At 46.1% G+C, this 26,429-nt stretch overlaps 1 protein-coding gene across 9 annotated transcripts in view; it reads left to right on the top strand.

Annotated features, from left to right (window-relative positions):
• Window positions 1–26,429, top strand: part of LOC138164988 (oxysterol-binding protein-related protein 9) — a 161,575-nt gene that overhangs the window by 63,598 nt on the left and 71,548 nt on the right. For all 9 annotated transcript variants that reach the window (XM_069093018.1, XM_069093017.1, XM_069093016.1 and 6 more), the window contains one exon: window positions 24,113–24,189. In XM_069093018.1, coding sequence (XP_068949119.1) covers window positions 24,113–24,189 — 77 coding nt within the window. The remainder of the gene's footprint in view (window positions 1–24,112; window positions 24,190–26,429) is intronic.

The raw sequence follows: 26,429 nt of genomic DNA, 5'->3' as shown, positions 1-26,429 counted from the left end.
AGAAGAAAACTAACCGCCTTTTTCCATTGTGTGACAGTGATGTGCCTTAGTGTTGTGTCCTTCCTCAGAGACGTTTCATTCACTTGTAGTGTCCCCATGGCTCAGCACGGGGCCTGGCACATCAGAGTGCTGATTCCTGACACGTGTGTGAGGGGTCCACAGATCTCACATCTACAAGTGAGGATGGGGTATTGCCTCTGTGTGGAGTTACGTATAACTGAGGCCCTCTGAAGCTTGTAGCTGGGGATTTCCAGCTGTCAGTCAGTCAGCTGTCATTTATTAAGCAGCTTCCTGTATGCCAGGCACTGTGCTAAACCCTGGGTGTACAAGGAAGGCATAAGGTCCTCGATGCTCTCAGAAAACACCCTGGATCTACCTTAATTCACATCGGTGCCAGGTACTGTGTTTATTGCTGGGGATATAAAAAGAGGAAAAAGACAGCCCCTTTTTCCCACAAGGAACTTGAAATCTGATGAGGGGAACGACATGCAAACCCATATACACAAAGCCAGCTGTGTACAGGACAAATAGGGGATGGTCAGCTGAGGAAGAGCTCTGGGATTATTGAGAGGGTCAGGGAAAGCTTCCTGGTTTTAATAGGGACTTAAAGGAAGCCAAGGTTGGTACTCAGAGCAGAGGAGAGAGATCATTCCAGGAATGGCAGCTAGCCAGAAGCAGTGCTCAGAGCTGAGATCCCCCACCAAGCCTCCGGCACAAAGATCCAGAAAAAGCACCAAAGCCAGTTCTTACCAGGAATACAAGAAACAGTCGCATCGAGTCATTTTTCTGGCCGAGGTTGGCTTAAGGAGGCGGAGAGGTCTGGGTGCACCGGCCAGGAGCATGAAGGTGAGGTGCGCTCCAGTGCCCAGAGTCTGAAAGAAGGCTGGGACTGAGGGCCAGGACAGGCAGCACCAGGCAAGAAGAAATCCTAAGGGATCTCTGAACAACACAGCCACTGCGTGTAGGAACGGCCCTCTGGCGGCTCAGTTCTGAGTCACGTGTCCAGGATGGGCTGAGGAGGAGCCCACAGAGTACACTCATACTATACTGGGCCCTGTCTGCAGCATGAGTAAGGGGCAAGTTCAGAAGCAAATGTTCGCTGCTTGGTTCTGATCACAGGACTAGATGGAGACTCAGTTCTAGCCTCAAGCCCAGGCTGAAGCTTACAAGGGAATAAGCAGGGTAGGAATTGCAGTGCTCCACAGTTGAGCTCATGTGCCACATTCTGCACAGGGCCTTTTCTGGTGCCCTTAGCCGCTAGGGCCCGCCCTGGCTCCACTGTGTGCCTGTATACCTTCCTATTCCCTTCCCTGTTAGTGCTAGGAATATTTCTTTGTCTTTGATCCTTCCCTTGGCAGATTTTCTGTTGCATAGTCTGGCTTAGTAAGTGTTTGACTATAGGCAAGTCACTTAACCCCTCTGAGCCTTGGTTTCCTTAGGTATAAAGTGAGAGGGTTGCATTTGATGTTCCATAAGATCCTGTCCTGTTCTATAACCACGATTCCTTAATCTTATGATTTCCAGTGTCCTCCTCTTTCCTCTCAGCCTTTCTGATTTAGTCCAGGATTTCCCTGTCGGCCCCATTATGTCCCATCCCCAAGGCTTTGAGATTCAGAAAGGGTTTCCCCGACAACCACCTGAGGAGGAACATGAGATACAGGTGAAGAACCGAGGCTCAAAGTGAAAGGGTCTGCCCAGGCTGCAGTCACGGGACTTACTGGGCTTGGGATCCACACTGGGGCCATCAGTGCTCACCACACTAGACCAAGCTGACAGTGGCTCCTCCTCCAGAAGGTGTGGACACATTAAGGGTAGTCATTGCTAGGTGTACTAGATCTGGGTGGAGCAGCACATAAGCTGGGCCTAGGGACAGGAAGCCCTGGGTTCAAGCACTACCTCAGACACTTACTAGCTGTGTGACCCTGGGCAAGTCACTTTACCTCTGTCCAGCTTAAATTTCCTCACCTGTAAAATGTGGGTAATAATAGCACTTCTCTCTCAGGATTGTGAGGATAAAATAAGATAGTATTTGTGATGGGTTTTGCAAACCTTGAAGTGCTGTGTGAATGGTGGCTATTGTTGTAATTTCCTCAGTAATGACAGGAATTACATTTGGTATGTCTGCATAACTGCACATGTCATTAAGGAGAAGTTTATTGAATGTGAGTAGTTTGATTTAGGATTGCGTGAAGGCACAGTGAGTTGCACTGGACCAAACCTGTTAATGGCTTAAATCTCCTTTCAGCGGAATGCTTTGTCTTTACCTGGCAGTGCCCAGTTGCCCAACACCTTGTTTACTCTGTGATCAGAAGGAGCACTGTGTTGCTTCAGAGAGAAAAGCAGAAGTTTTGTGGTAGAAGAACTGGTCTTGTAAATATTTGTTCACAGTCCATCAGACTGGTTTTGGGTTCATTTTGGTGGTAGATCAGAAATGATGAAAGATACTTGTGCTGCCATTTTGGTGGGAATCTGCCCTATGTCTTAAGAGTCTACAAATGCATCAGAGTAAGAGGCATTCTCCAGTTGCTAACTGGTCAAAGGATATGAACTGGACATTTTCACAGGAAGAATTGCAAGCTGTCAGTGACCACATAAGACATAATAGCAGGCATTTATAGAGTGTTTTAAGGTTTGCCAAACACTTTAGAGATATCCCATCTTACTATCACAGCAACCTGGAGAGGTAGATGATAATATTACTTCCATTTTAAAGATGAGGAAATCGGGGTCACACAGGTAGGAAGCGCCAGAGGCAGGCTTCAGGTGCAGGCCTTTCTGATTTCAGGCCTAGCACTCTCATCTGTTATGCCGTGGAACATGATATCTGGCAAGATTAGAACGTAAGGACTGCTTATTACCTGACTTCAGCAAATGACGGCTGCGGGACCATGTCACTTTACCTCTGCCTGCCTCAGTTTCTTCAGCTATAAAATACGGATAATAATCACAACACCTACCTTGCAGGGGTGTGTGAGGATCAGATGAGATATCTGTAAAGCACTTAGCAGAATGTCTGACATATAGAAGTTACTTGACAAATGTTTGTGTTCTCCCTCTCTTTCTTCCTTCTTTCCTGGCCTCCTTCCTTCCCTCCTTCCTTCCTTCGGTTTAGGGATAGGAAGACAAAAATGAAGTTGTCCTAGAACTTAGGGAATTTATATCCTATTCAGGGGAACCTACTTGTATACTTAAAAATGAGTACAAATGATATGTAAAGTCAGTCCAGGGTTATCTGGCGTAGGGCCAAGGTTCTAGCAGCTGGGGTGATTGGGAGACATCTTCTGTGAGGGACGGTAGGGCTCCCCACAGGGTTTGGTGCAAAGGATGGGCACACTCAGAATTGCCGAGTCAGGAGATGGGAAGTAGAATCCCCCACATGGAACAGTTAGGGGTTGGTTGGACTGGCCTGTAAAGGGAGCGAAGAACGATAATGTGAACTGAGCCTAGAAAAACAGGCTGGACTCTGAGGCTTTATTCTCCTTTGTCTCACCACAACAAAGGCAACCCTAGACTGTCACCATCACCAGGATTTGTCTCAAGCCCTCAGACTTCTCTAGTCAGCCACTGGACTTGGCTTCATGACCACAGCCATGACTGATGTTTCCAAGCTGAGCTTATTAATTCATAAAATTGTATTTTAAAAATGTCAATGTACCTCTATAAAGTGAGACTGATATTTAGGTTCCCAATTGCTTTAAATTCTGTCCTCATTTTTGGGACTGTGAACTCCTATTAGACCCATGCCTGATGGAGAGTGATGTCTGTACCCAGGGACTAGCCTCAGTCTGACAAAAACAAGTTTGTCTGTAGCTATGGGTTTATTTATTTCTTTGAACTTCTGGAAAGTCTGGTGACCCTTGGGACCATACTGGCCTCTAGGAAGCCCCAGGGGATCCTTGGGGAGGTGTAATTTGCTGGATCCCCACCCCCCACTCCCTACTGGTGCCATTTTATCTTCCCTAGTTGAAAAATTATAACTATTTTGTGACCTCAGTGGGACGACGCCCCTGGGGCAGGGGACAGTTTTCACAGTGTTTCTGTTGGTCTTCCTGATACAAGCCCTGGCTCCAGGGCAGCAGTTGTGACCTCACTTGCCCTTCCCACTCCCCACATTCCCCATCCCTCACCTGCAGTTGGCTCAGAGCAGATTTTTTGAACCCAGGGTTTGGGCAGTATTGCACCCCTAACCTTTGCCGCTCCTAGTTTGTTTGCATCTCCTACTGAATTGTTCTGAGGCTGGAGATAATTGAGGCTTTTCATTTGCTATTTGAACTCTCCTCATGTCCCTGATAGCTATCCATACCCTTCTGTTTTGCCTTGAATTGGCAATACATCTGAGGAAAGCCTTAGTCAAAGGGGGAGATAGAAGAGTGTGGGTAGAAGCCTTTGCCCTGCAGTCCTGCCCCAGATCCCCAAATCCCTGGACACCTGATCTGTATCACTGAAGATCCATCTGTACAGAGCATATCTGTGCTAATCTCCCTCTTTCAATGTTGTAGGCAGCTCTGGGCCTTGGCAGAATGACTTTGTAAGGAAGGGCCTTCCTCACCTCCCACCTCTTCAAAAAGTAGAAAAGGAAAACTTATTCCCAAACATGCTTTCTGAAAAAAGGTCATGTGGTGATGTCAGTTCCAGTGGATGCCAAGGTTTGCATTGTAGCTAGAACCTTTCTGCTGGAAGGTTGAAGTCCTGGTAAAGACCTGTAGGTATCATCATTGCCCACACCAGAGGGCGTCCTGGACCGCTGCTGATAGGCCCGCTGACATTACAGCTCCCCCAGGCCCTGAGCAGTTGTAATGGGAATGTAAATTTGTAAGATCTTCCCTGCCCCTAGGCTAAAGTGCACCTGGAGCCTGGGGTGGGAGGCTTGTTTTGCAGTAGATACTTCTTGATTGGCCAGTGAGTCAATGAGGTTGTTACATCCTCTGAGCCAGGAGAAGGCTATATAAGCCCTGATGTGTAGCTTTGTTTTGGGGCTCACTTTGAGAAGTGTTCTGTGATTTGATATGGATTCTGGGAAGCTGTTGTCCAGAGCCCCCCAGCTTTGAAAAACCCAGATGTTGAAACCCGGATGTTGATTTGGTATGGATGTAATGGTTGGACAGTTTGGAAATCTGTCTACTTGATCTATTTCTGTCTTGATACTTCTGCCTGTGTACTTTGAAGTTCGGGGTGCTGACCTTTTTCCCCTGAATGAGGTAAACGGTATATGTTTGACTGATTAAAGTAAGCTTGTTAACCCATTTTGAGTTGCTTTCCTTTAACAAAGCAGATCCAAGAACCTGTGTTGGCAGCAAACCCTGAGGACGCTTGGGGTGCTTGCTGCTACAGCAGTCTCTGCAAGGCTCTTCGAGTTCTGATGTCTGCGACTCCCACCCCTGCCCTGCATGCAGCAACCACAGCCGTGGAAGTTGGGACGTTCCTTACACCATCCGTACTTCATAATCGTTCTGGGTTCTGTCAAGCTGTTGTCACGTCCTGTCAGGTGGTATATCTAGCAGTTACAACACATAGACTTCTTATGGACTGATGATAGTCTTTTCATTGGTGTAGGGGATTCTTTAATGAGGAAGCCCCTCCTACTAGAGGAGGTCTGCACATAAAGTCTTCAAGAGAGGGTGTAGAAAGGTTAAAGGACTTGCCCTGGGTCACACACCTTTTATGTGTGAGGAGGGAGTTATACATGTATTGTCTTGACTTGGGGGTAGACTCTCTGTTGAAGCTCCTTCTTACAAAAAGGAAATATCCAAAGATGATCTCATAATTCTCAAAGGCAGGAACCATTTCTTATTCTCTGAGCGTCTCCCCTCCCTCACCACTTAGTATAATGAGCAGTCTTGTGATTTGATCAGGTATAGGAAACTCCCACGATGGAAACTTTCTTGTGGGGCAGACTGGCAGCTCATCTGTAATGTCTAGCCTAGAGAGTTGCCTAGGGCAGGGCTTCTTAAACTTCTTCCACTCCTTTCAGCTGCCTTCCTTGGCACGTGTTGCCTGAGGGTGTGTATAGGGCCAAGTGCATGCTTTGTGTTCAGAACCAAGGCCTCAGTGAAGTAGTACAATGCTCTATGTGCTTGCACTGCCAGAAACCTCAGATTCATCACACCTTTGATTTTTAATTACTTCTTGGTCGTTGCACATTCAGAAGCCTTTTACTATTGCCAAATTGCATGGGGTCTAGACCCACCGTTTAAGAAGCACTAATAGGGCACTAAGAAATGTACTCCTGGCCACATGGCTAAAGTGTCAGAGGTGGGACTTGGATCCAGTTCTTTTTTGTTGCCTCTTATTATAGGTGCTTAATAAGCATTTCTTAAATGATTAGTGCATCTTAACAGAATAGATCAATGAGCTGAATCTTTAAAAGGTAATATTGTAATAGTAAATTCCTGTCTTTTGGCTTAATATGATCATATTTAGAATTAAAAGACTGGGTGGACTTGGCTAGACAATATTTTATATAAGAAAAACGGGACTTTTATTAACTTTAAGCTTAATATGCTAGAACAGTATTCTGACAAAATCTGAATCAGGGATCTCATGGGATCTCAGATTTAATTCAACCCGTAGAAATCCTTTCTACAACACACCTGACCAAGGGCTCCTTTGGCTTCTGAAATTTACCCTGGTTTCATCCTTGGGGGCCAGAGCAGGATTCTTCTCTTTTCCAGGATAAACATCTCAGGTTCTTTCGGTGAAGCCGTATATCAGTCAATCATTAGTCGAGCATTAATTAAAGAATATTTTGCTGGCTCATCATCCTTATCACTCTCCCTCCCCGCCCCACTTCCCTCCCACCATCCCTGGGAATACCCCCAAGAATCTGTCATGGACCCTCTTCTCTCTCTACATTCTCTCAGTTGGTGGCCTCTTGAGCTTTGATGCATCTAATTAACAGCTTTCTACAGAGGACTTTAAGATCTATATATACCTGTGCCAATCTCTCTTCTCTCCTTTTTTTCCCCTCCTCTTCTCCTCTGAACATTAGTCCAGCATCACCAACTACCTAGCAGATTTTTCAAACTGGATATTCCATAGATGTCTCAAACTCAGCATTTTTGAAACAGAATTCAGCTTCTTCCTCTAAAAACCCACCCCATTTTGAACTTGCTTCCTTCCACGCGCTTAGCTGTGTAACTTTGGGGTTATTCTCCACTCCATAGTTTCCTTCCCCACAGTTAAGGTCTGAGGGGGCCCCATTTTAAGAAGGGCATCAGTTAGCTATAGAATTTCCAGAAGGAGGATGGTGGCTAGGATAGTAAAGGACCTGAAGACCATGCCCTGTGAAATGATCATACCATAAGCTTGGAATGAGAAGACTTGCAGGTGTTACAGAGAAGTCTTCCCATACGTGAAGGGCTCTTATGTGGAAGAGGTGAATTGGATTTTGTCCCACAGGGTAGAACCAGGTGCCCCAGATGCAGTACTTGCTGATGATTTGATGTGGGCTCCTTTTCATCTTCAGTCTTCCAGTGAAGGTTGGATGGCCACTTTTGGCATGGGGGTGTGGGTGGTATAGAAGAGACCAGGTACCTCTGAGGTTTCTACCACTGTCAGTAGTTGACCATGTTATAGCTATTTCTTCCTACGGTAGTAGGCAAGTAGGTTGAAAAAGAGCTGCTTCCTTTTTCTGTCCCCCACGAGACTTGGATAACTGTGATTGATGTATAACCTGTTGAACCTAATGACATGTAACTTTAGGGCCTGATTTAGAGAAAACCAGCGGGGTTAGCCAAGATCTAGGCTTCTGGAGGTGGCACCAAATCATTCTTTGGCTATTTCTTCATATTTATCAGTTAAATTTTACAAGATAAGATCAGAGACAGTCATACAGGGTGAGAAGGTATGGGTGGGTTACCATTCATTCCATGGAGGGAAGTCTTACCTAGATGAGATCACCACTGAGATACTGAAAGAAGAGAAACAGATGGTTATAGTCATTATGTGACAGAATGTAAACTTTCATTCTTGTCTTGGTAATCTTTACAGCATGCCTGGCAGAGAGTGGGAGGTTAATAAATGCTCATTGATGGATTGTACATAAGGCAGGAAGAAGCAATTTCTGTTCTCTGTTCCCCCAAAACTGTTTGTGGATTGACAGTGTCTTACTGCGGCATTTTGGTTTTTTAAAATTAATTCACAAAACTCATTTCCAATGAGTTTTACTTATTAAAACCTATCAACTTAAAACATTGACTCTTGTCCTTCTAACTCTTGCTCTCTGTATTCTCTTCCTTCTGTTCCCTGACTCCTTTGTTCCTGGTTCTACCGCCTAAGATCCTTTCCCTATTACTCTGAGCCTTGAAGGAGTCCAAGAAGTCCTAGGAGTCATGGGGGGTGACCTTTGCAAAGGTATGGAGGGGGGAGATTAAACACTGAGCTCCAGAAATATCAAGAAGGCAAGTTCAGAGAGTGCATGAATGGAGTGATAGGAAGTTGGAAAAGCTGGAGCTAGACTGGGAAGAGTCGGAAATGCCCAATGTAGGAATTTACATTTAGAGGCAGGAAGGAGCTGCTGCTGATTCTTGAGCAGGGCAGACCTGTGCTTTAAGAGCATCAGTTTGGCAGCTCTGTGAAGGCTGGTTTGAGAGCTCTGAGGAGGCTCTTGCGTTTATCCACCGGAGAGCTGATGAAGACCTGGATCAGTTTTGGGAGTGGGGAGAAGGGGAGATACATTGGAGAGATGTTGTGGAAGTCCATTAGTGATTTGAGCACTGATTATATCTTTGGGGAGGACAGGAATTAAGGATTACTTTCATGTGACTGGAATAATGATGGTGTGTCCTCAAGAGAAATTGGGAAGTTAAGAGGACGGAAGGTGTAGCGGAAAAGAGAATTTGAACGCCAGTTCAGTTTTAGACATGTTGAATTTGCCATGCCCCAACAGGACATTCAAATGAAGAGATTCCAGTACGTATCTGGGGCTGTGGGACTAGGAGAGTGACTGGGGCTAGCTCTGGAGAGTTACGCGCGTGGAGATGGTTATTGAAACCAGGGCAGCTGATGAAATAGCCAGCAGAATAAAAACAGAAGTAGAGAGGGCTGAGGCCAGAGTGGAGGTCAGGAAGGACGTAGGGCTAGATGACCAACTTCTCCAGTAGATCGGTCTACCTGGTGAGAAGAGAGCTAAGCCTGAGCTGTAACAAGCAAACTAGGAGAAGGCCAGGGCGGGGCCAGCAGTATCACACCGCGCAGAGGAGTCAAGAGGGATGACGACTGAGATTAAGCAATAAAGAAAATCACTGGTGACCTTGGAGAGAGCAGTCCTGAGTGAGTGGGGGGGGGGGGGAAGCCAATTGCAAAGGATTGGGGAGTGAGTGAGTTAGAAGGCTGGTTGTACGGTGAGAGAGGAGAGAGCTAGGACAGCTGTCTGAGCAGGTTTCAGTGTTCAGTGAAAATGTGCAAAAGACAGGAGTGATTTGGGCTTGTCTGAAGACAGCAAGACTTGGTAGCTGATTCACTGGGGGAAGGGGAGAGGGGGAGAATCCCAGTTTGTGAATCTGCACTGGGCCGGATGCTGGTACCGTTGACAGAAACAACACAGTTCCGAAGAGCAGAGAGAGAGTGAGAATGTGTGTGTTGGGTAGTACTGAGTTTTGTTTTGGATATGTGGAGTTTAAGATGTCAGTGGTTTATCCAGTTTGAAATGTCCACTAGGCATCTTTACTGAGATCTGGGAGTCAGCTGCATGGGCTTGATGAAATTACCAATGGAGAAGACATAGAAAAAAACAGAGGACCTAGACCAGAGCCTTGGGGACTGGTTAGGGTTAAGGCGTGGGTACTGAGCAAGGATGAGGCTGATTAACTAAGGATGAAGAATTCCAGAGCAAGAGTGATGGCCAAGGAAAGCAGGGGAGGTATGGAGTGAATGCATGGTGTGGAGGGAAGGAGGGAGGGAGGGAAGGGGAGAAAGGAGGAAAAGGGAGGGAGGGGGAGAGACAGATACACAGACAGACAGAGAATGAGGATCTCCAACTTGCTCATTTTACAAAAGAAAATAAAAACTGAGCCTCATTTGAGGCTCAGAGCATTTTGACTTGGCAGTGAAAAAGTTGTTTACCCTTGTCTCCTTCACTTCTCTCCCTCCCTTTGCATTCTGGCTTCTGACTCCATCTGTTTGAAGGTAGATTTCAGTACCTTCCGCTCCTTCTTCCTCCCAGCTACACATCCCACTTTTTTTCCCTGACTTGCCATATGATATGGTTCCTAGGCAAACCCTTCACTGTCCTGGGCCTTTCCCTCTTTTTTTTTTTTAAATAGTATTTTTTCCCCCAATTACATGTAAAGACAATTTTTAACATTCAGTTTTTTTTTTTAGTTCCAAATTCTCTCCTCCCCTCCCCACTCCCTAAGACAGTAAACATTTTGATATAGGTTATGTATGGGCAGTATTGCAAAACATATTTCCATATTAATTATGCCATAAAAGAAGAAACAGACTAAAAGAAAAGAATCACAAAAAAATGAAGTGAAAAGTCTGCTTCAGTCTGCATTCAGACTACAGTTCCTTTCCCTCTTTCTTATGTAGTCATTCTTCTTTTCCAACTAAAATGTGGCATTAGCAACCTCTGTGCACAGTGTCCATAATAAGGTTTAATCAGACAAGGGACAGGCACCCAACATCTAAGTGCCTACTGTGCACCAGAAATGGAGTCGCCTCCCTTAATACAGACATTGTGTTTCTGTTAGTGTTGCCTACAATTGCATCAATATTTCAGCAGCTGCATCCCACAGTTGAACTGAGGGCAACAGATTTGCAATTAATTTGTGCTATGGATCTGTTTTTTGTTTTTAAAAACAAAAAGAGTGAGTCCCTCACTCTTTACGGACCACTTTAAGAAAACAGGCACTGTCACCTGACTCACAAATGGTTAGGCAACCTGAGTCCATTTGTAGTTTGGGTATGCATGCAGTTAAGCAAATTCTTATTTCAGAGAGAGAGAGAGAGAGAGAGAGAGAGAGAAGGAGTGAGAGGAGTGAGAGAGGGAGTATGTGTTTCAGTTAAATAGCTAACATTTCTTCAGTTCCTGTTTATTGTGTTCCAGGCACTGTGCTCTCTGCTGGGGATACAAGGGCAGAAACATTCCTGCTACAGGTGTGTTGTGTGGTGGGGGTCAGGTTGAATACAAGCTGTAAGTCCTCAAGTCTGACTGTGATGCAGGTGAGAAGGATTTAGGTTCAGAAGAAAGAGCCAGGTGTTGTGAGGTCTGTGAGGAACTGAGGGAAGGCCTTGAGTAGATCTTGAGTGCTGCTGGAGTAAATATTATGGGACCTCAGCAGATGAAGACATCACTTCCACTTGGGGAGATCATGTAGCAAGGGCACCCCAGGCTAGAGGTCTCCAAAGTAGGCAGGAGTAGACGTGGCATACCCCAGGGGATCTGTAAGATAGTTGGAGGGAGGCAGGCCCAGGGCTCAGTTAGTTACCAGCCAGAAAAGGGGTGATTCGAGAGCCTTTCCCCACCAGGTCTGTGGCCCATGTTAGTAGCATCTGTGCTAGGGTGATAGAGGCATTGGCAGCATCAGCCTCAGAGGGAGGGCAGCACCCAGGGTCCCTCCCACTGGCCTGCTGATTCTTCTTCCCTTGGGTCTCCTTCCAAGGTGTGTGCTGGTGGTGGCGGTGGCAGTAGGGGCATCCCTGAGCAAGGGCTGGGCAGCTGTGTGGAAGCAGCAGTGAAAGGCTGCTGAGCCGGCAGAGTTGGTGGAAGATAATAGACAGCCAGCCAGCAGGCACTGTTCTGTGTTCTAGGCACTCTGCTAGGCATGGTGGGTACGCAGGCAGAAATACAACTGGCTGGTTCTTTGTCAATCCAGCTGGAAGAGACAATGCGTCCATCCTTTGGCATGTCTAATGTAGACCAAATGGCTACAAGGGAATTTGAGGGATGGGAAGTCAGGAAAGGTTTAATGTGTGAGGTTACCCTTGAAGGAAACTGGGCAGGGGGGCGCTGCTTGGGGAGTGAGACCGAAAAGGTGCAGAAGCTGCTGTTCTGGGCAAAGGGAATTGCTAGAAGTGGCAGCAGCATCTTGGTATGTTGTCATGCCAGCAGTTAACTGTAAATATCCTAATGAACAGCCCTCCATGTTTCAGAACTTTCAGAGCCTGATGGGAACTCCTTTAAATTCAACTAAACTCCCACCTCCCCTGGGAAGCCTTCCCCAGCCTCTCTTAATTCCAGGGCTTCCCTTCTGTTATAACTGTTTCCTCTTTTTGTGTCTATAGCTTGCTTTGCTTGCATGTTTGCATGTTGTCTCCTCCATTAGATTGTAAGCTCTTTGAAGTCAGGGGCTGTCTTTTGCCTTTCTTTGTGTCTCCAATGCTTAACACAGTGTCTAGTACATAGCAGGCACTGTTTTTGCCCTTTTGGTACCCTCCACCCTAGCACTTAGCACAGTGCCCAGCACACATAGTGGGTACTTAATGAATGTTTACTGAATGCACAACAAGTCAGAAAGAGAGAGATGCATGCCAAGCTGGTCTTCCTTTGTATCTGTTTTGTACGTGCCAGTATAACTCTCCCCAGACAACATGGGAGGTCCTTGGTGCTGGGCAGAGCACCAGGCATATCATCAGGCCTTTACAGATGCTTTGGGTTGTTCCTTGGTAAGGGACTATTGACCCCGTGCCAGGTCTGTAAGAGGGCCATCATTTGTCCCAAAGTGCTGTCTGTGGATGGAAACAGGAGCAGGCATCCCCTTCCGGAAGGGCAGACTCGGAGCTCTGTAACTGTGCCGGCGAGCGGCAGGTGGAGGGCATTATTTGAGCAACTGTTACAGTAAATCCTTGACAATTTGTGGTTTCTCTATATCAGAAAATGAGATCTTTACAGCAACTTCATCGACTCTTACTCTTATTGAAAGCATAAATAATGACAGGAAATAGGAAGTATGATTAGACAAATGGGGAAAGAGATAAAGGAGGTAAAATTAGAAAATACTTTTGAAAACCACTGTTTTCTTGGGGGGACATTTTGTTTTTCTTTTAAAAACATATCCTGTATGTTGCCTTATGTGGTAAGCACTGTAAACAATGTAGTGACCAGTATTTTCCTTTCCTCATAATCTAGCCCTATATTATATTGTTATTAAGCTACTAATAAGCTAAAATTCTCAAAGAGTGGTGGAATCTAGGAAGGCTTCTAAAAAGACCTAGAGTTGGAAGGGCCTTGTGAGCCTCATTTAACCTTGCCTCTTCATTTTACAGATGAGGAAACTGAGGCCAGAGAGATAGAGCGATGGTCTGAGGTCACAGAGGTGTAACAGGATCTTAGGCCTCAGAAGGAGCCTGATTGACCCCCCGGTACCTGAGCAAGGTGACAGAGCCCTGAGGGGATGCCCACCACCCTCAGCGAGTTCCTTTCAGGCTCCTGTGGTCAGGCCTCGTCTGCTCCCTGTACCTCATTCTGCCTCATTTAATTACACAGAACACATCTAATCTCTCTTACAGGAATAGCCCTTCATATTGCCAAAGAAAGCTTTGGGATTTCTCTTCACCCTCCTCCAAATTAACAATTCTTTTAGCCAGTCCCATCATCATCGCCCTTCTCTGAACTTCTTTAACTTATTGATGTCCTTCTTGAAAATGTCATGCCTAGAATTGAATTGGTCCTACCAAGGCTAGCAGAGCTGGGATTTGAACCCAGGTCCTTGAGCGTTAAAGCTGGGGTTCTTTACATTTTCATTTTCATGTGGCTAGAGAACCCTGGGGAGGAAGATTTCCAGTGTGGGAAGTGAGCCAGACTTGGGGTCCAGGGACCCAGATTTGAATTTTTTCTCTGTCATTTCCCACTTCCGTGCCCCTGCCCCTTCCTCTGTAAAATGAGGGTGTCAGACATGATTCTCTCTCAGGTCCCATCCACCTCTAACGTGCTCTGATTTTGTCACATAATGATTTAATTGTGAGGGCTGGGCTGGTAAGAGGCAGAGTCCTAGGGCAGAAATGGGGTTCTCTCAGGGTCCAACTTTACTGATTCTAGGCTTGAGATATTTTGGACAGTGCTGCTTGTGATAAGAGGGTTTGCTGACTGCAGTGGGAGGGGCCTCTGTGGTGAAGCCAGAGAGTCAGAAGATAAAACTGGGAATGTGTCAAGTACAAGCAGACAGAGTGATGCTCACTGGGCAAAGGAAGGTCCAGTTCCACCACCTGCAGGAGGCAGCTCGCCCCAGTGACCTGTCTCTGCAGGGCGTTTGCCCTGTCTGGGCACCTTCCTGACAAGGAGGGGACCTGGGCAGAGATGGTTGTGAAAAACAGACCAAGAGGCTTGGGCTCCGAGGGAAAATCAGGGGAGGAGGGAGCAGAGGCTGGAGGAATCATAGAGCAGTAGGTTTGGTTCCAGGTCAGTGATTCCCAGACACCTACTCTGTGCAGAAGCATGTTGCCACATGCAGAGCTGTTGTCCTCAGTGCTCACAGAGGATCCCAGTGACGTCACCATGTTGGGGTCAGGCACAGTGCGCCCAGCTGTGGCCGATGAGACCAGTGCAAGGTCGCCAGGATCTACCACTGGCCGGGCACAGGTCACATGAACATCAGAGGGCCCTGAATGTACATGTCTTGTGTCTCCTTGGAGCTACAGCAATTCTGTGTTACCCATAGAGCATGTCCTGCTGGGCAGTTGAATCCAAAGTTCTTCTGAGCGACCTGGAGAACGTCTTTGCTTTGCTTCTTCCGACCTTTGTGTGAGCCCTTGCCTTGTGTGAGTTCTCTGTAAAATAGTGTTTAGGCAGATGTATGTTTGGCATTTGAATAGTGTGGCCAGCCTATCAGAGTTGCACTCTGTAGGAGAGTTTGTTTACTTGGCAATTCAGCTCCAGAAAGGACCTTGGTGTCTAGCACCTCATTTCCGCAGGTGAGCCTCACGGTCTTCCTAAGATAGTTCATGTGGAAATGATTCCGTTTCCTAGCATGGTGCGGGTAGACTGTCCAGGTTTCACAGGCATGCAGCAGTGAGGTCAGCACAACGGCCTATATATGCCTGGAAAGTAGACTGCCAAGGTAAGTGAGCTCATGCACAGAATTCATCTTTTCTCCATTTGTTGTAGCCGGTGGTTCCCCATATGGAAGTTGTGGTGCTGGCTGGTGGAGAACCTCCATTTTCGTGGTGTTCATAAAGTCAGGCCAAAGTTAATACAAGCAGCAGAGAATCAGCCCATACTCTGTTGCATCCCAGTCTCAAAGGTTGCATGGAGTGCACAATCATCAGCAGACAGAAAGTCGCATGCCGATTCTACCTCCTCTTTAGTCTTGGCTTGTAGTAATTACCATCTGTAATTAAGCTGTAAGTCATTTACCATCAGTGTGGTAGCTGACTTTGATGCTATTTTTGTCTCCGTTGAAGGCATCTGACAACATTACCGAAAACATCATGGTAAAAAGCCCTGCTTCTGTCCACTGGGGACTGGGAAAGCTCATCCAGAATCTGTGTGATCATGCCATGATAAAACTGAAATAGAATACTGATGAACTTCTCTGGGCAGCCACATTTTGCCATGACTTTTTACAAGCCCTCATCATTGATAGTATCAGAGGCCTTGGTCAGATCTGCAAACATTGTGTGCAGACTCTGCTCTGCTCCTGGCACTTCTCCTGGAGTTGTCAGGCAGCAAACACCATATCAGCCGCTCCTTGGCCCTTTCTGAAGCCACACTGGCTCTCAAGCAGATGACCGTCTTTCAAGTGAAGGATCAGCCTATTAAAGAGGACTCTGGCAAGAATCTTACCAGCAGTGACTAAGAGAGAGACCCCCCTGTGGTTATCACAGGACAGTCTGTTTCTTTTTCCTTTATAGAGATGGACAGTGGAGACATCCTTGAGCTCTTGGGGGATGACTTCCTCTTGCCACATAACCTGGAAGATTTCAGCTCGTTTTTGTATGTGCATTGGACTCCTTGCCTTGTAAATCTCAGCTGGAGTAGCATCAGGAATAGGCGATTTGCCACAAGAGGAGAGCCTACTGGCATTCACAACCCCTTCTTCAGTTGGAAGTTTGACTAGTGAGGGGTTAACTTCATCCTGAGCTATATGATCAGTGACTTTAGCATTGGTTGATGACAGTGTGTTGACAGCACTATGGAAGTATTTGGCTCATCTCTCCAGAATCATGTCCTTATCCCTAATCAGTGTGACTCCCTCAGTACTGGGTAGCAGAGACGCACCATAGGTCTGTGGCTCATGAACAGTCTTCAGGGAGGGCATCATAAAAGCACTTCGGATTGTTACTGTCCTAAAACTGCACCTCATCCACCTTCTTTCTGAGCCAGGAATCGAATCCTTCCGCTCTCTAAGCTTCATTTGCACTTGACTTTTTTTTTTTTTTGGATACACTTTGCTTTTGTTGGAGTTCTGTGCTACCTTCTTAGAGATGAATGAACTACCCTGCTGGTAAACTGTGCGGAGTTCTTGTTTTTTGTTCTGCAGTTTCTGAATCTCCTCATCATTTTTGTCAAACTGATTTTGATGTTTGTGAATATTCTGGCCCAGATGAGTAAATGCCATGCTGTATACTAAATTTCTGAAAGCCGCCCACTCCTTTTCTGCCAAACTGTGTGTTGGCTCAGCTTTCCCTCTAAGTTAGCAAGAAGCTGTTCGTGCTCTAGTCTGCTGACGCTAAGCCTTCTGGTAATAGGCAAAAGCCTTGGGGTCACTGCTTTTGAGTGTGAATGCTTAGCTTGGAGAGGATAAGTCTATGATCAGTTCATCGCTCTGTGCCATACATCAGCTTAGTCACACTCACATCCTGTCTGTCTGTCTGTCCTCCTTAAAATGACGTAGTCTACTAAATGTCAGTGTTTGCTGTGAGGGTGCATTGATGAAGTATAACAGGCAGGCAGTGTTGGCAATGAGAAGGTCCTGACACACGTGGGTCTTCAGTAGTAAGTGATGCTTGCTGTTGCTGTTTCCAACTCCATTCCTCCCTCAGGCTCCCTGCCATGTCTGGTAATCTTTGCCTGCCCTTGCATTGAAGGCCCCCAGAATTATAAGCTTGTCTGCTTTCTGTACATAGATGATAAAGGTCCAGGTCTCCATAAAATTTTTCTTTGACCTCATCAGAGTTCATCATGATGGGAACATATGCCCTGCTGATGGCAGCACGGTGCTTTCCTGCAAGTAGCAGTGGTATCGTCATGAGCTTCTCTCCTGGTTCTCCTCAGCCTCCTTTGCTGGGTCTTCATCACTCACTAACAGGGAGTGCCCCTCAAGGCTCTCTGCTGGGATCTCTTCTCTCTCTCTTCAGTTCCTAATGGATTCAGTTGTCATCCCTGTGCCCATGATGCCCAGATAGATTTACCCAGGCCTAGGGCATTTCTCCTGACCTTCAAATGCATATCTCCAACTACCTGTTAACCTATGTATCATCCACAGCTGGATGTCCTATGGTCATCTGAAATTCAGCGTGTCCAAAACTGAACTCATCATCTCCACCCTCTTCCCCTGATCCCCTCCAAATCTCCGTTACTATTGAGGGCACTACCACCCTCCTGGTCACCCACACTCACAACCTCGTCTCCTCACCTTTAGTCCTTCGATATCCAGTGTGTTTCCAGGTCCTGTTGATTCTGTCTTGTATATGCTCCCTTCTCTCCTGCCACACTGCTACCACCCTGGTGCAGGCCCTTATCACCTCCTACCTGGGCTATCTACTCAGCTCTCAATTGATCTTCCTAAAGTATAGGTCTGATTAGCTCTCTCTTTTTCTCCCCCACCTTCCCCCCCACACACATACCTTTCTTTCCCCCTCCCTATCTTTTCTTTAATCCAGCCCTTCTTTGTTTGGCTTTTAAAGATCTTCACAACAGTCTTGTCTTTTCACTCATTCCCTTCCTCCTGCTCTGTGATCCAGTGATCCAGCCTCTTTACTGTTCCTCCCCTGTGACAGTCTGTCTCTCGACTCTGGGCATGTTCACTGGTCATCTCCCATGCCTGGAGGTCTCTCCCTCTTGGCTTCCTTCAGGTTTCAGCCAGCCTCTGACTTTCTGTGAGCCTTTCCTAGTGCCCCTCACCCTTCAGGCTCTCATCACTTCTTGCTAGACTATTACAACAGCCTTCTAACCAGTCTTAAGTCTCTCCCCACTGGATTCCATCCTCCGCTTAACTGCCAGAGTGATTTTCCTAAAGCAGAGCTCTGACCAAGACGGCTCCACGTTCCCTAGCCCCTTCTTGCTCCCGAGGCTCCTCACCCTCAGCTCCTTCTGTACATTCTAATCCCGTGACTCTGGCTCACTTGGCGTTTGCTCACATGATACTTCATCTCTGCACCCAGTGCCTTTGGATTGGCTGTTCCCCATGCTTGGGGTGCTCTCCCTTCGCACCTCCTTCTCTTAGCTACTCTGGATTTCATCAGGTCTCAGCTCTAACATCCTGTCTTCTACAGGAGTACCAAGGTGCCTTCATCTTTAAACCGTTGCTAGACGCTACCATCCCCTTACACTACCTCTGTCTCCCTTCCCTTTATTATTCAGAGGCATTGGAGAATGGCCTGTACTGTCTGCCTGTCTTCCTCTCATTCACTCCTCAACCTTTGGTAATCCAAAACTCTCACCTATCCATCAAGTGAAAATATTCTTTCCAAAGTTTCCAGTGACCTTTTTTAAAAATAATTTTTATTAATATATTTTGGCCAAATTTCCCCCTCTGTCACTTCTCCTACCTTCTCCCTCTTCTCAGCTATCTCCAGAGGCAGTTAGGTGGTACAGGGGAGAGAGCAGTGGGCCCAGAGTCTGGAAGGCTTGAATTCAAATCCAGACTCAGAACTTATTAACCGAACCTACCCAAGTCATTAAACCTCTGTTTGCCTTGGTTTCCGCATCTGTAAAATAGGGATAATAACAGACCCTGCTTTGTAGGGTTGTTGTGAGGCTCACGAGAGATGATGAGATCATATTTCTGAAGTGTTCACCACAGTGCCTAGTACGTGATGGGCGCTACATAAGTGCTTATTCCTTTCCCTTCTTCCCTTTCACTTGTTTAAAAAAAAGGAAGATAGAGGGAGGAAAAAAGCTGCAAAGCCAGTCAGCACGGATGGTGCCTTAGCTGTCAAGTGTAAGGGCCTCTTCTCAGGCCTCAGCTTTCTTGAGATGTGCTCATAGTCCCCTCCTCCTGGATGCTCTCTCCTCTCTTTGGGTTCTCAGGGTGTTCCTGACTCCTGGTTGCTGCCTCCCTGTCTGGCCTGTCCTTCTCAGTCTCCTTCAGGACTGTGAGTGTTCCTGAAGGTTCTGGCCTGGGCCCCTTCTCTTCTCTCCCTCTGGTAACCTGCTCAGGTCTCAGGGGTTTACCTGTCACTCCTGTGCCTTTGACTGTCAGATCTGAATATCCAGCCCCTTTCTCTTCCTAGAACTTCAGTCCTGCATCAACGATGACTTAGACATTTCAAGCTAGATGTCTGAGACATTGAAACACGCCATATCCAAAGCAGAACTCATCTTCTTCCCACTGCCCCCCCCCACCTACCTCCTTCTATTCTTCCTCATTCTGTCATCCCTCCTTCCAGTCTCCAAGTTGGCAAATTTGCCATCATCCTAAGCTCCTCACTCTCCCTCATCCCATATATCCATCGACATTTCTGCCTGTTTGTGCCCTGATCACCTCTAGCCACAGCCGCAGGCCCTCCTGTACACTGCTGCCAAACCAGTTTTCCTTAAGTGCACAGCTGCCTCTGTGATTCCTCTCCTTGGTCTATTCCACTGGCGTTCTTTTGTCATTAGAACAAAATATAATCTCCTGTGTTTAGCTTTCCATCTTCCATCTCTGAGCCTTTGCCTTGGCTGTACCCCATGCCTAGAGAGCTCTCCCTCTTCACATCTGCCTCAGAGTCTCTCCCTTCAAGATGCTGCCCAAACACCATGTTCTGTATGAGGCAGCCTCTCCTGACTAGTGTCCTCCCTCTCAAATCGCCTTCTATTCAATGAATGATTAATATTGAATATTTATTCTTTATGGATTTATATATGTAGTCGTATGTCCCCCATTAGACAGTCAGTGCCTTCTTTGTTCTTGTGTCCCCAGTGCCTAGCCTAGTGCCTGGCACCAGGGAGGCCCTTAATTAATAGTCACTGCTTGATTGAGATCTCTCCTGCTCTACCCAGCTGCTGGTGACTTCCATCTAGTTTGTCTAAATCCAGATATGTTGTCTGGCACATCACATCATAATATGAGCTTCTTGAGGGGTAGGGACTATGTTTCTTTGTATTCTCAGGGCTTTTGGCACAGTGCTTGACACATAGTAATTGCTTAAAAAGCCTTTTAACCAATTAGTTGTTAAGTTTTTTATTTATTTCAAATGAATGAATTTTCCTGGGGAGTGGAGCGTTCAGCGATTAAGAGCAGTGACATTCATTTTTAGGATTGTAAAATCATAGTAACATAAAACAGGCTGAACTAAGTGATCCCAAAGATTTCTTCTGGTCTAGCCCCCAATTTTCTCATCTTTTTGTTGTTGTCGTTGACCTTCGAGACCATTTCTAGTCTAGTGCTGATTGAGTTATGAGTTAATTGAGGTCCAGAGAGGTGAAGGGACTTTGCCAAAGTCAGTGATAATGATTGAGAGACAGATGGATGGATGGATGGACGGATAGATAGAAAGTTAGATGGATGGAGACAGGTAGGTAGACATATAGATGGAAAAATGGAGATAAGAGCAAACAAGTCTGAAACTTAGGCTTCTCGACTCCTCTGCTGTTACCTTCCTTTTAAAAAATTAATTGAATTTTAAAACTTAAATCACACTTAATATAAAGTGCTTTTCAATCCCTGAAGTGCCATATGGATACTGGCTGTTATTACTAATCTTCTACCAGACTTGGCTTAGAGTGAAAAATATCTGGAGGGAAATAGTTGAAGTGAGTGAGGGAGAGGCAGGGAAACTCAGCAGGCAAATGTTTGTTCTCCCTGAAGCCTGGAGCCAGGTGCAGTCACCCCAGACTCCCAGGACTGGAAGGGGGAGGCTAGATGGCGCCACAGTGCCCAGTATCTGACCTAGAGATAAGAAGACTCATCTTGAGTTCAGATCTGGCTGCAGACACTTAGCAGCTGTGTGATCTGCTTGCCTTGGTTTCCTCATTTATAAAAGGAGCTGGAGAAGGACACAGCAAACCATGCTAGTGTCTTTACCAAGAAAACCCCAAATGGTGTCACAGAAGGTTGGATATGACTGAAAACAACTAACCAGCCACAACAACTAAAGGACTGGTGAGGTCAGCCCTCGGTGTCGTGCATTTGCACCTTGAGGAGAGAAAGTGGGACTGGTTTTCCCACAAGAGGTAAAAAATGGATTTGGAATTCAAACTCAGGTCTCTGATTTTCAGACCAGTGCTTCAGAAACCCTAAGATCTTGGCAACTGGTCCCATGATTTCCTGGCAGATGGGGGAGAAGAAGTGGAAGCAGTGTCAGATTTTATTTGCTTGGGCCATGAGATCAAGATGCCTGCTCCTTGGAAGGAGACAAATCTGGACAGCTAGGAGGCCAGATCACTCCCTGACGTACTTTAAGAAATTAATTCAGACCATTCACTGGAAGACCAAATAGTGAAGCTGCAGCTTAAATACTTTGACCACAGAAGAAGAAGATGGGACTCACTGGAAAAGACCCTGGTGTTGGGAAAGATTGAAGGTGAAAGAACAAGGGACGGCAGTGGATGAGATGGAGAGAGAGTGTTATAGAAACAATGAACCCGAACTTGGATAGATCTTGAGAGATGGAAGAGGAGAGGAGGGCCTGGCATGCTGTGGTTCATGGGGTCACTGAGTCAGGCAGGACCGAATGACTCAACAGCAGCAGCAAAGCCTCCTCCCTTTACTTTTATGTCTTGGCCTTTGATAAATTTTCTTTTGACAGGAATGAAAAAAAAAACTTCTTATAACAGGGGAAGACGTGAAGAAAAATGAGATGCAAATGAAAAAAGTAGAACAGCGGTGTCTCATCCTGAAGTTTAGGGTGAATGCTAAGGGGCCCAATACCAAGCTTGCCACTGTAGAGTCTGGCCCAGGGGTGGGGATAGTTTGAGTGTCCCAGTTGGCCAAGATGGTCCATTTGGGGCTCTGCTTAGTGCCACAGGTGAGGTCAGTAGCTGTGTGACAGTGAATCCCTGAAGGCTACCAGGTGGTACAGCAGATAATCAGACCTCAGTGCGAATTCTGCTCCCAGTACCTCCCTCATCTCCCTCAACACCCCCCCCCCTTTTGGGGAAGGAGACAATGTAATGGGAACTGTAATTTGAATTTGAAGATCCCTTTGTGTTGGCAAAAGTAGCAGGTACTTAACACTTAGTAACTGATCAAGCCTCTGTTGGGGAAATAGAAGGTATGAACTCTTGTCTTCTGTTACTGATATAACAGGAAGAGGTTGGCTGAAACAGAAAGTAGCTAATGCTATGTGTATATAAGAAAAGCCCCAGAGAGGCACAGGCAGAATTTTCTTGAGACTTAAGATCTGGTGGCAGAGCAGCTACAGAAGAATGGAGAACTGAGCCAGAATTTCCTGGGAGCTTGTGGTGGTGGAGCTTCTTCTGGACAGGAGACAGGAGCCCAGAAATGGTGAAGGATCTGACATGGACCAGACCCTGTGAACTTGAGTGTGGAGCAGGACCTGCCCAGAGAGCTGGACAAGGAACTGGGAGCTGTCTGCCACTGAACCCAGGTAGAATCTGGTACCATGGAAGGGGATCCAGGGAATCTGAAAACCGACCCCAAGTCAAGGTGAAAAGACCTCTCCTTGGGTACTGAGTAATTATGGTATTATAGTTACCTATAATTAGTGACCTAAGTGACCTAAGGGGTAGAGGGTATTGTGTATGATAATTAGTAATTGATTGATGAACAGTAGGGTTTTGTATATGATGCTTAGTAATTGATTGCTGAATAAGTGACTGATTGAGTTCATCAAGACTTTGCCCCAAGAGTGGAAGACTTTGACTATGTACTTTGAGATATTGTTACTGATAAGTAACTGATTGAGTTAACTTAAGAGTGACTATTTTACTTTGAGACTATGTTGTGAATATTACATTGTGATTTTCTGTGATAAGTTGTAATATTGTGAATGCTGTACCTTGATTTTCTGTGAAAGTTTTGCTTTGATTTATTATGGAATAGAGTGATCACTATACTATGTAATCAGAACCTTAAAAGCTGTTCACAGTAGCATTCTTCTGGAAAGCTTCTGTGCATGGCATTACAGGCAGTGAGACACCTTGTGTAGAGTGCGAACTTTACAGCACAATGTCAACACTGCCATTCTCCTCTTTCCTCACTTTCCTCTTCTCTCTCCGCCCTGTCTCATAGCTGGTTCATTCTTCAGTTGTTCATTCAGCAAACTTCCTGTGAGTGCCTCCTGTATTTCAGGACACAGAGTTTGGCCACGTAGGAGATGCAGAGAAGCCTAGGAAAGGGCCATTGCCCTGAAGGAGTTTACCATCTCCCATAGACCAGAGGACCTGGGAAGCAAAAGGGAGTTAACCTTACTAGCGCCGTTCTGACCAAAGTGAATTTGGACGTTGTCTGTGGACAGAATCAGTTTGTAATGAAGCTCCCTGGGTCTGTTAATGGCCTTCACCCTTGCCTGCCAGCTCTTAATGCCCATGGGATCCTACGAGTCATTTTTTCTGTGTTGGTTCTTTCCTCTGGTAGGCTCTGAACCTCTTGGCAGGAGCCCCGTGTTCTCCAGACTTTCATGTTGCACCTTGTTGCAGTGTTTGCATACAGTTAACACTTAATAAGTATTTGTGAGGTAAATGATTTGGCACCCTTTTCCTCACTACAAAAAGCATCACTGAATCCCAGAAGCAGAGCTTTGGAGTCACCTTAGAGAATCTTTAGTCAGTTGCTCTCATCCTACAAATGAGGAAACTTAAGTATGGCTAAGAGGAAATAAGTTACCTGGGTGTCCACAGCTAGAGGGGCAGAGCCAGGACAAAACTCCACCCAGGGCTGCTGAACCTGGGCCAAGGCTTTTCCCATTTCCCTCTACTGTAACAGTTGAGGGTGAAAGAGCCTGTTAAAATGAAATTCTGTTTTCATTAGAAAGTTCCATAAGATTATCATCTTGAATGTGAATTTGTAATATTTAAAAATGTATTGTTGATGCTTACGGCAGAAATAACATACACCTTCTTTAACAGCTCGTGATGCTGATGAGAGAGAGAAGTGGATTCAGGCCCTAGAAGAGACCATCCTCCGGCATACGCTTCAGCTCCAGGTAGGACTTTTTCAATGACTCTATGGTCCCAGGACATCAAATACCTAATGGGGACAGGAGGTGAGAAACGAGAAACTGTGATTATCTTGCATGAGCTTCTTCTGGTGTACCATCATCTTTTGAAGGTTCAATGATGTTTCTGTCCTCTGAAAATGGAAACCTGTTGTCTAACAAGTATCTGCAAGTTTATAGTGGAAAATGTGTGGCCAGTGAAATTCTGTGAGAATGTACATCTTTTTTGTTTTTACTAAACTGATGTGTGCATTTGGGGCCTTTGGGATGCCTGAAATAACAGATCCACATAACTGGGCCTGATGCTTAATGACTGTGCCTGGGAAGCCAGCCTTGGCTTGGCATTTGTGGCCCCAAGGCCAGTCATAGAAGCACTCTGATTGCGAAGAGGAAGCCTGCATTTGAGGTTTGTGTTGGGGAATCTTAGTCTGGACCACTAGGTTATGGAAGAGGGTTTTTAAGAACCTCTCTCTAATGGCCTTGCTCATACTGTAGGAGTGCTTTTTCAAAAGCAACCTTCATATTCATTTTTTTTTATCATGAATTTCAGGTAGTCCAATAATTTTTAAATTATCTCTCCTGGATTTATTTTTCAGGTCAGTGGTTTTTCCGATGAGATATTTCACATTGCCTTCTATTTTTTCATCTGTTTGGATCTGTTTAATAGTATCTTTTTTTTTTTTTAAGCAATCGGGATTAAGTAACTTGCTCAAGGTTACACTGCCAGTTATTTCTGGGTGTGGTGCTGAGTATCTGAGCCCGGATTTTGATCCAGGTCATCCCGACACTGGAGCCGGTGCTCTTACTCGCTGAGCCACCTGGCCGTCCCTAAGCAATCGGGGTTAAGTAACTTGCTCAAGGTTACACGGCCAGGTGTTTCTGGGTGGGTGCTATGTGTCTGAGCCCGGGATTCAATCTCCAGGTCTTCTCAACACTGGAGCCGGTGCTCTTATTCACTGTGCTGCCTGGCCGCCCCTGTTTAATAGTATCTTGATTTCTCATAAAGTTTCCCTTTGCTCCAATCTAATACTGAAGGAATTATTCTCTTCAGTGAGCTTTTGAAATTCTTTTTCCATCTGGCAAATTCAGCTTTTTAAGGCATTCTTCTCCTCATTGGCTTTTTGGGCCTCTTTTGCAATTTGAGTTAGACTATTTTTTAAGGTGTTATTTTCTTCAGTCATGTTGATTCTCTTTTCATGATTTTCTTGCATCATTCTCATTTCTCTTCCCAGGTTTTCCTCTACTTCTCTTACTTGATTTTCAAAATCCTTCTTGAGCTCCTCCATGGCCTGTAACCAGTTCATATTTTTCTTGGAAGCTTTTGGTACAAGAGCTCTGACTTCACTGTCTTCCTCCTGTTCCATGCTTTGATGCTTTTTGTCCCCAAAAAAGGAATCTAAAGTTGGATTGCTGTGCTTGCTTTGCTTCCTTTGCTTGCTTATGTTGCCACTCAGTTACTCGACTTTTGAGCTCTGCCACAGTAGAACTCTGCTACCAGAGAGGGGAGCTTTGTCCCACATTGCTGGGGTTTTCACAGCTGCCAGAGATATTAGAAGGGCGCCATCTCTGCAGCCCCCACAAACTCTGGCACACTGGTCCTACACCTCAGGACCACCACCCAAGACCGCAGTCCAGATCCAGGCAGGTTAAAGCAAGAGCAATTACCCTCTGAATGCTTGCTTGGCCCCCCTATGACCTTCAGGCCAGAAGCTCTGAAGCAGCCACGTGGAGGCAGCTGCAGGACCACAGTGTCTCCACCACTTCTAGCTCCGGGGGCAGGGGCCAACCCACTCCTCTGTGGGCTCCCCCCCCCCCTTCTAACAGAGCTCTACACTGACCTCTCACTTTGTCTTTGGCATTTATGGCTTGATAATTCTGGAAACTGATGCAGCTGCTGGTGATCCACTCTCGGGAAGTCCCATGCAGCCACTGGTCGTGGCCGCCCTGGGGCTAAAACCAGGACTCCTGCCGGCTGGGCTTGTCTCCCAGTGCGCTGCAGTAGACCCTTCTTGTACCCCTGCCAGGCTGCCTTCAGCAAGAGATTTGTTCCTCTCTGTCACTTTGTGGGTTCTGCTGCTCTAAAATTTGTTTAGAGTCATATTAGGTATCTGAGGTGGTTATGGGGAAAGCGCACAGAGTTTTCCTGCTTCTCCACCACCATCTTGGCTCTGCCCGGGTTCTCCCATATTCATTCTTTTTTTTTCTTTTAATTTTTTTTTCCATTTTTC

Source organism: Petaurus breviceps, unplaced genomic scaffold, assembly GCF_028583685.1.
Source record: "Petaurus breviceps papuanus isolate PSGF00001 unplaced genomic scaffold, PetGlider_PUasm1.0 207, whole genome shotgun sequence".
Taxonomy (NCBI): Eukaryota; Metazoa; Chordata; class Mammalia; order Diprotodontia; family Petauridae; genus Petaurus; species Petaurus breviceps.
The sequence above is the reverse complement of the archived record's forward strand: the minus strand, read 5'-3'. Positions and strand labels throughout refer to the sequence as shown.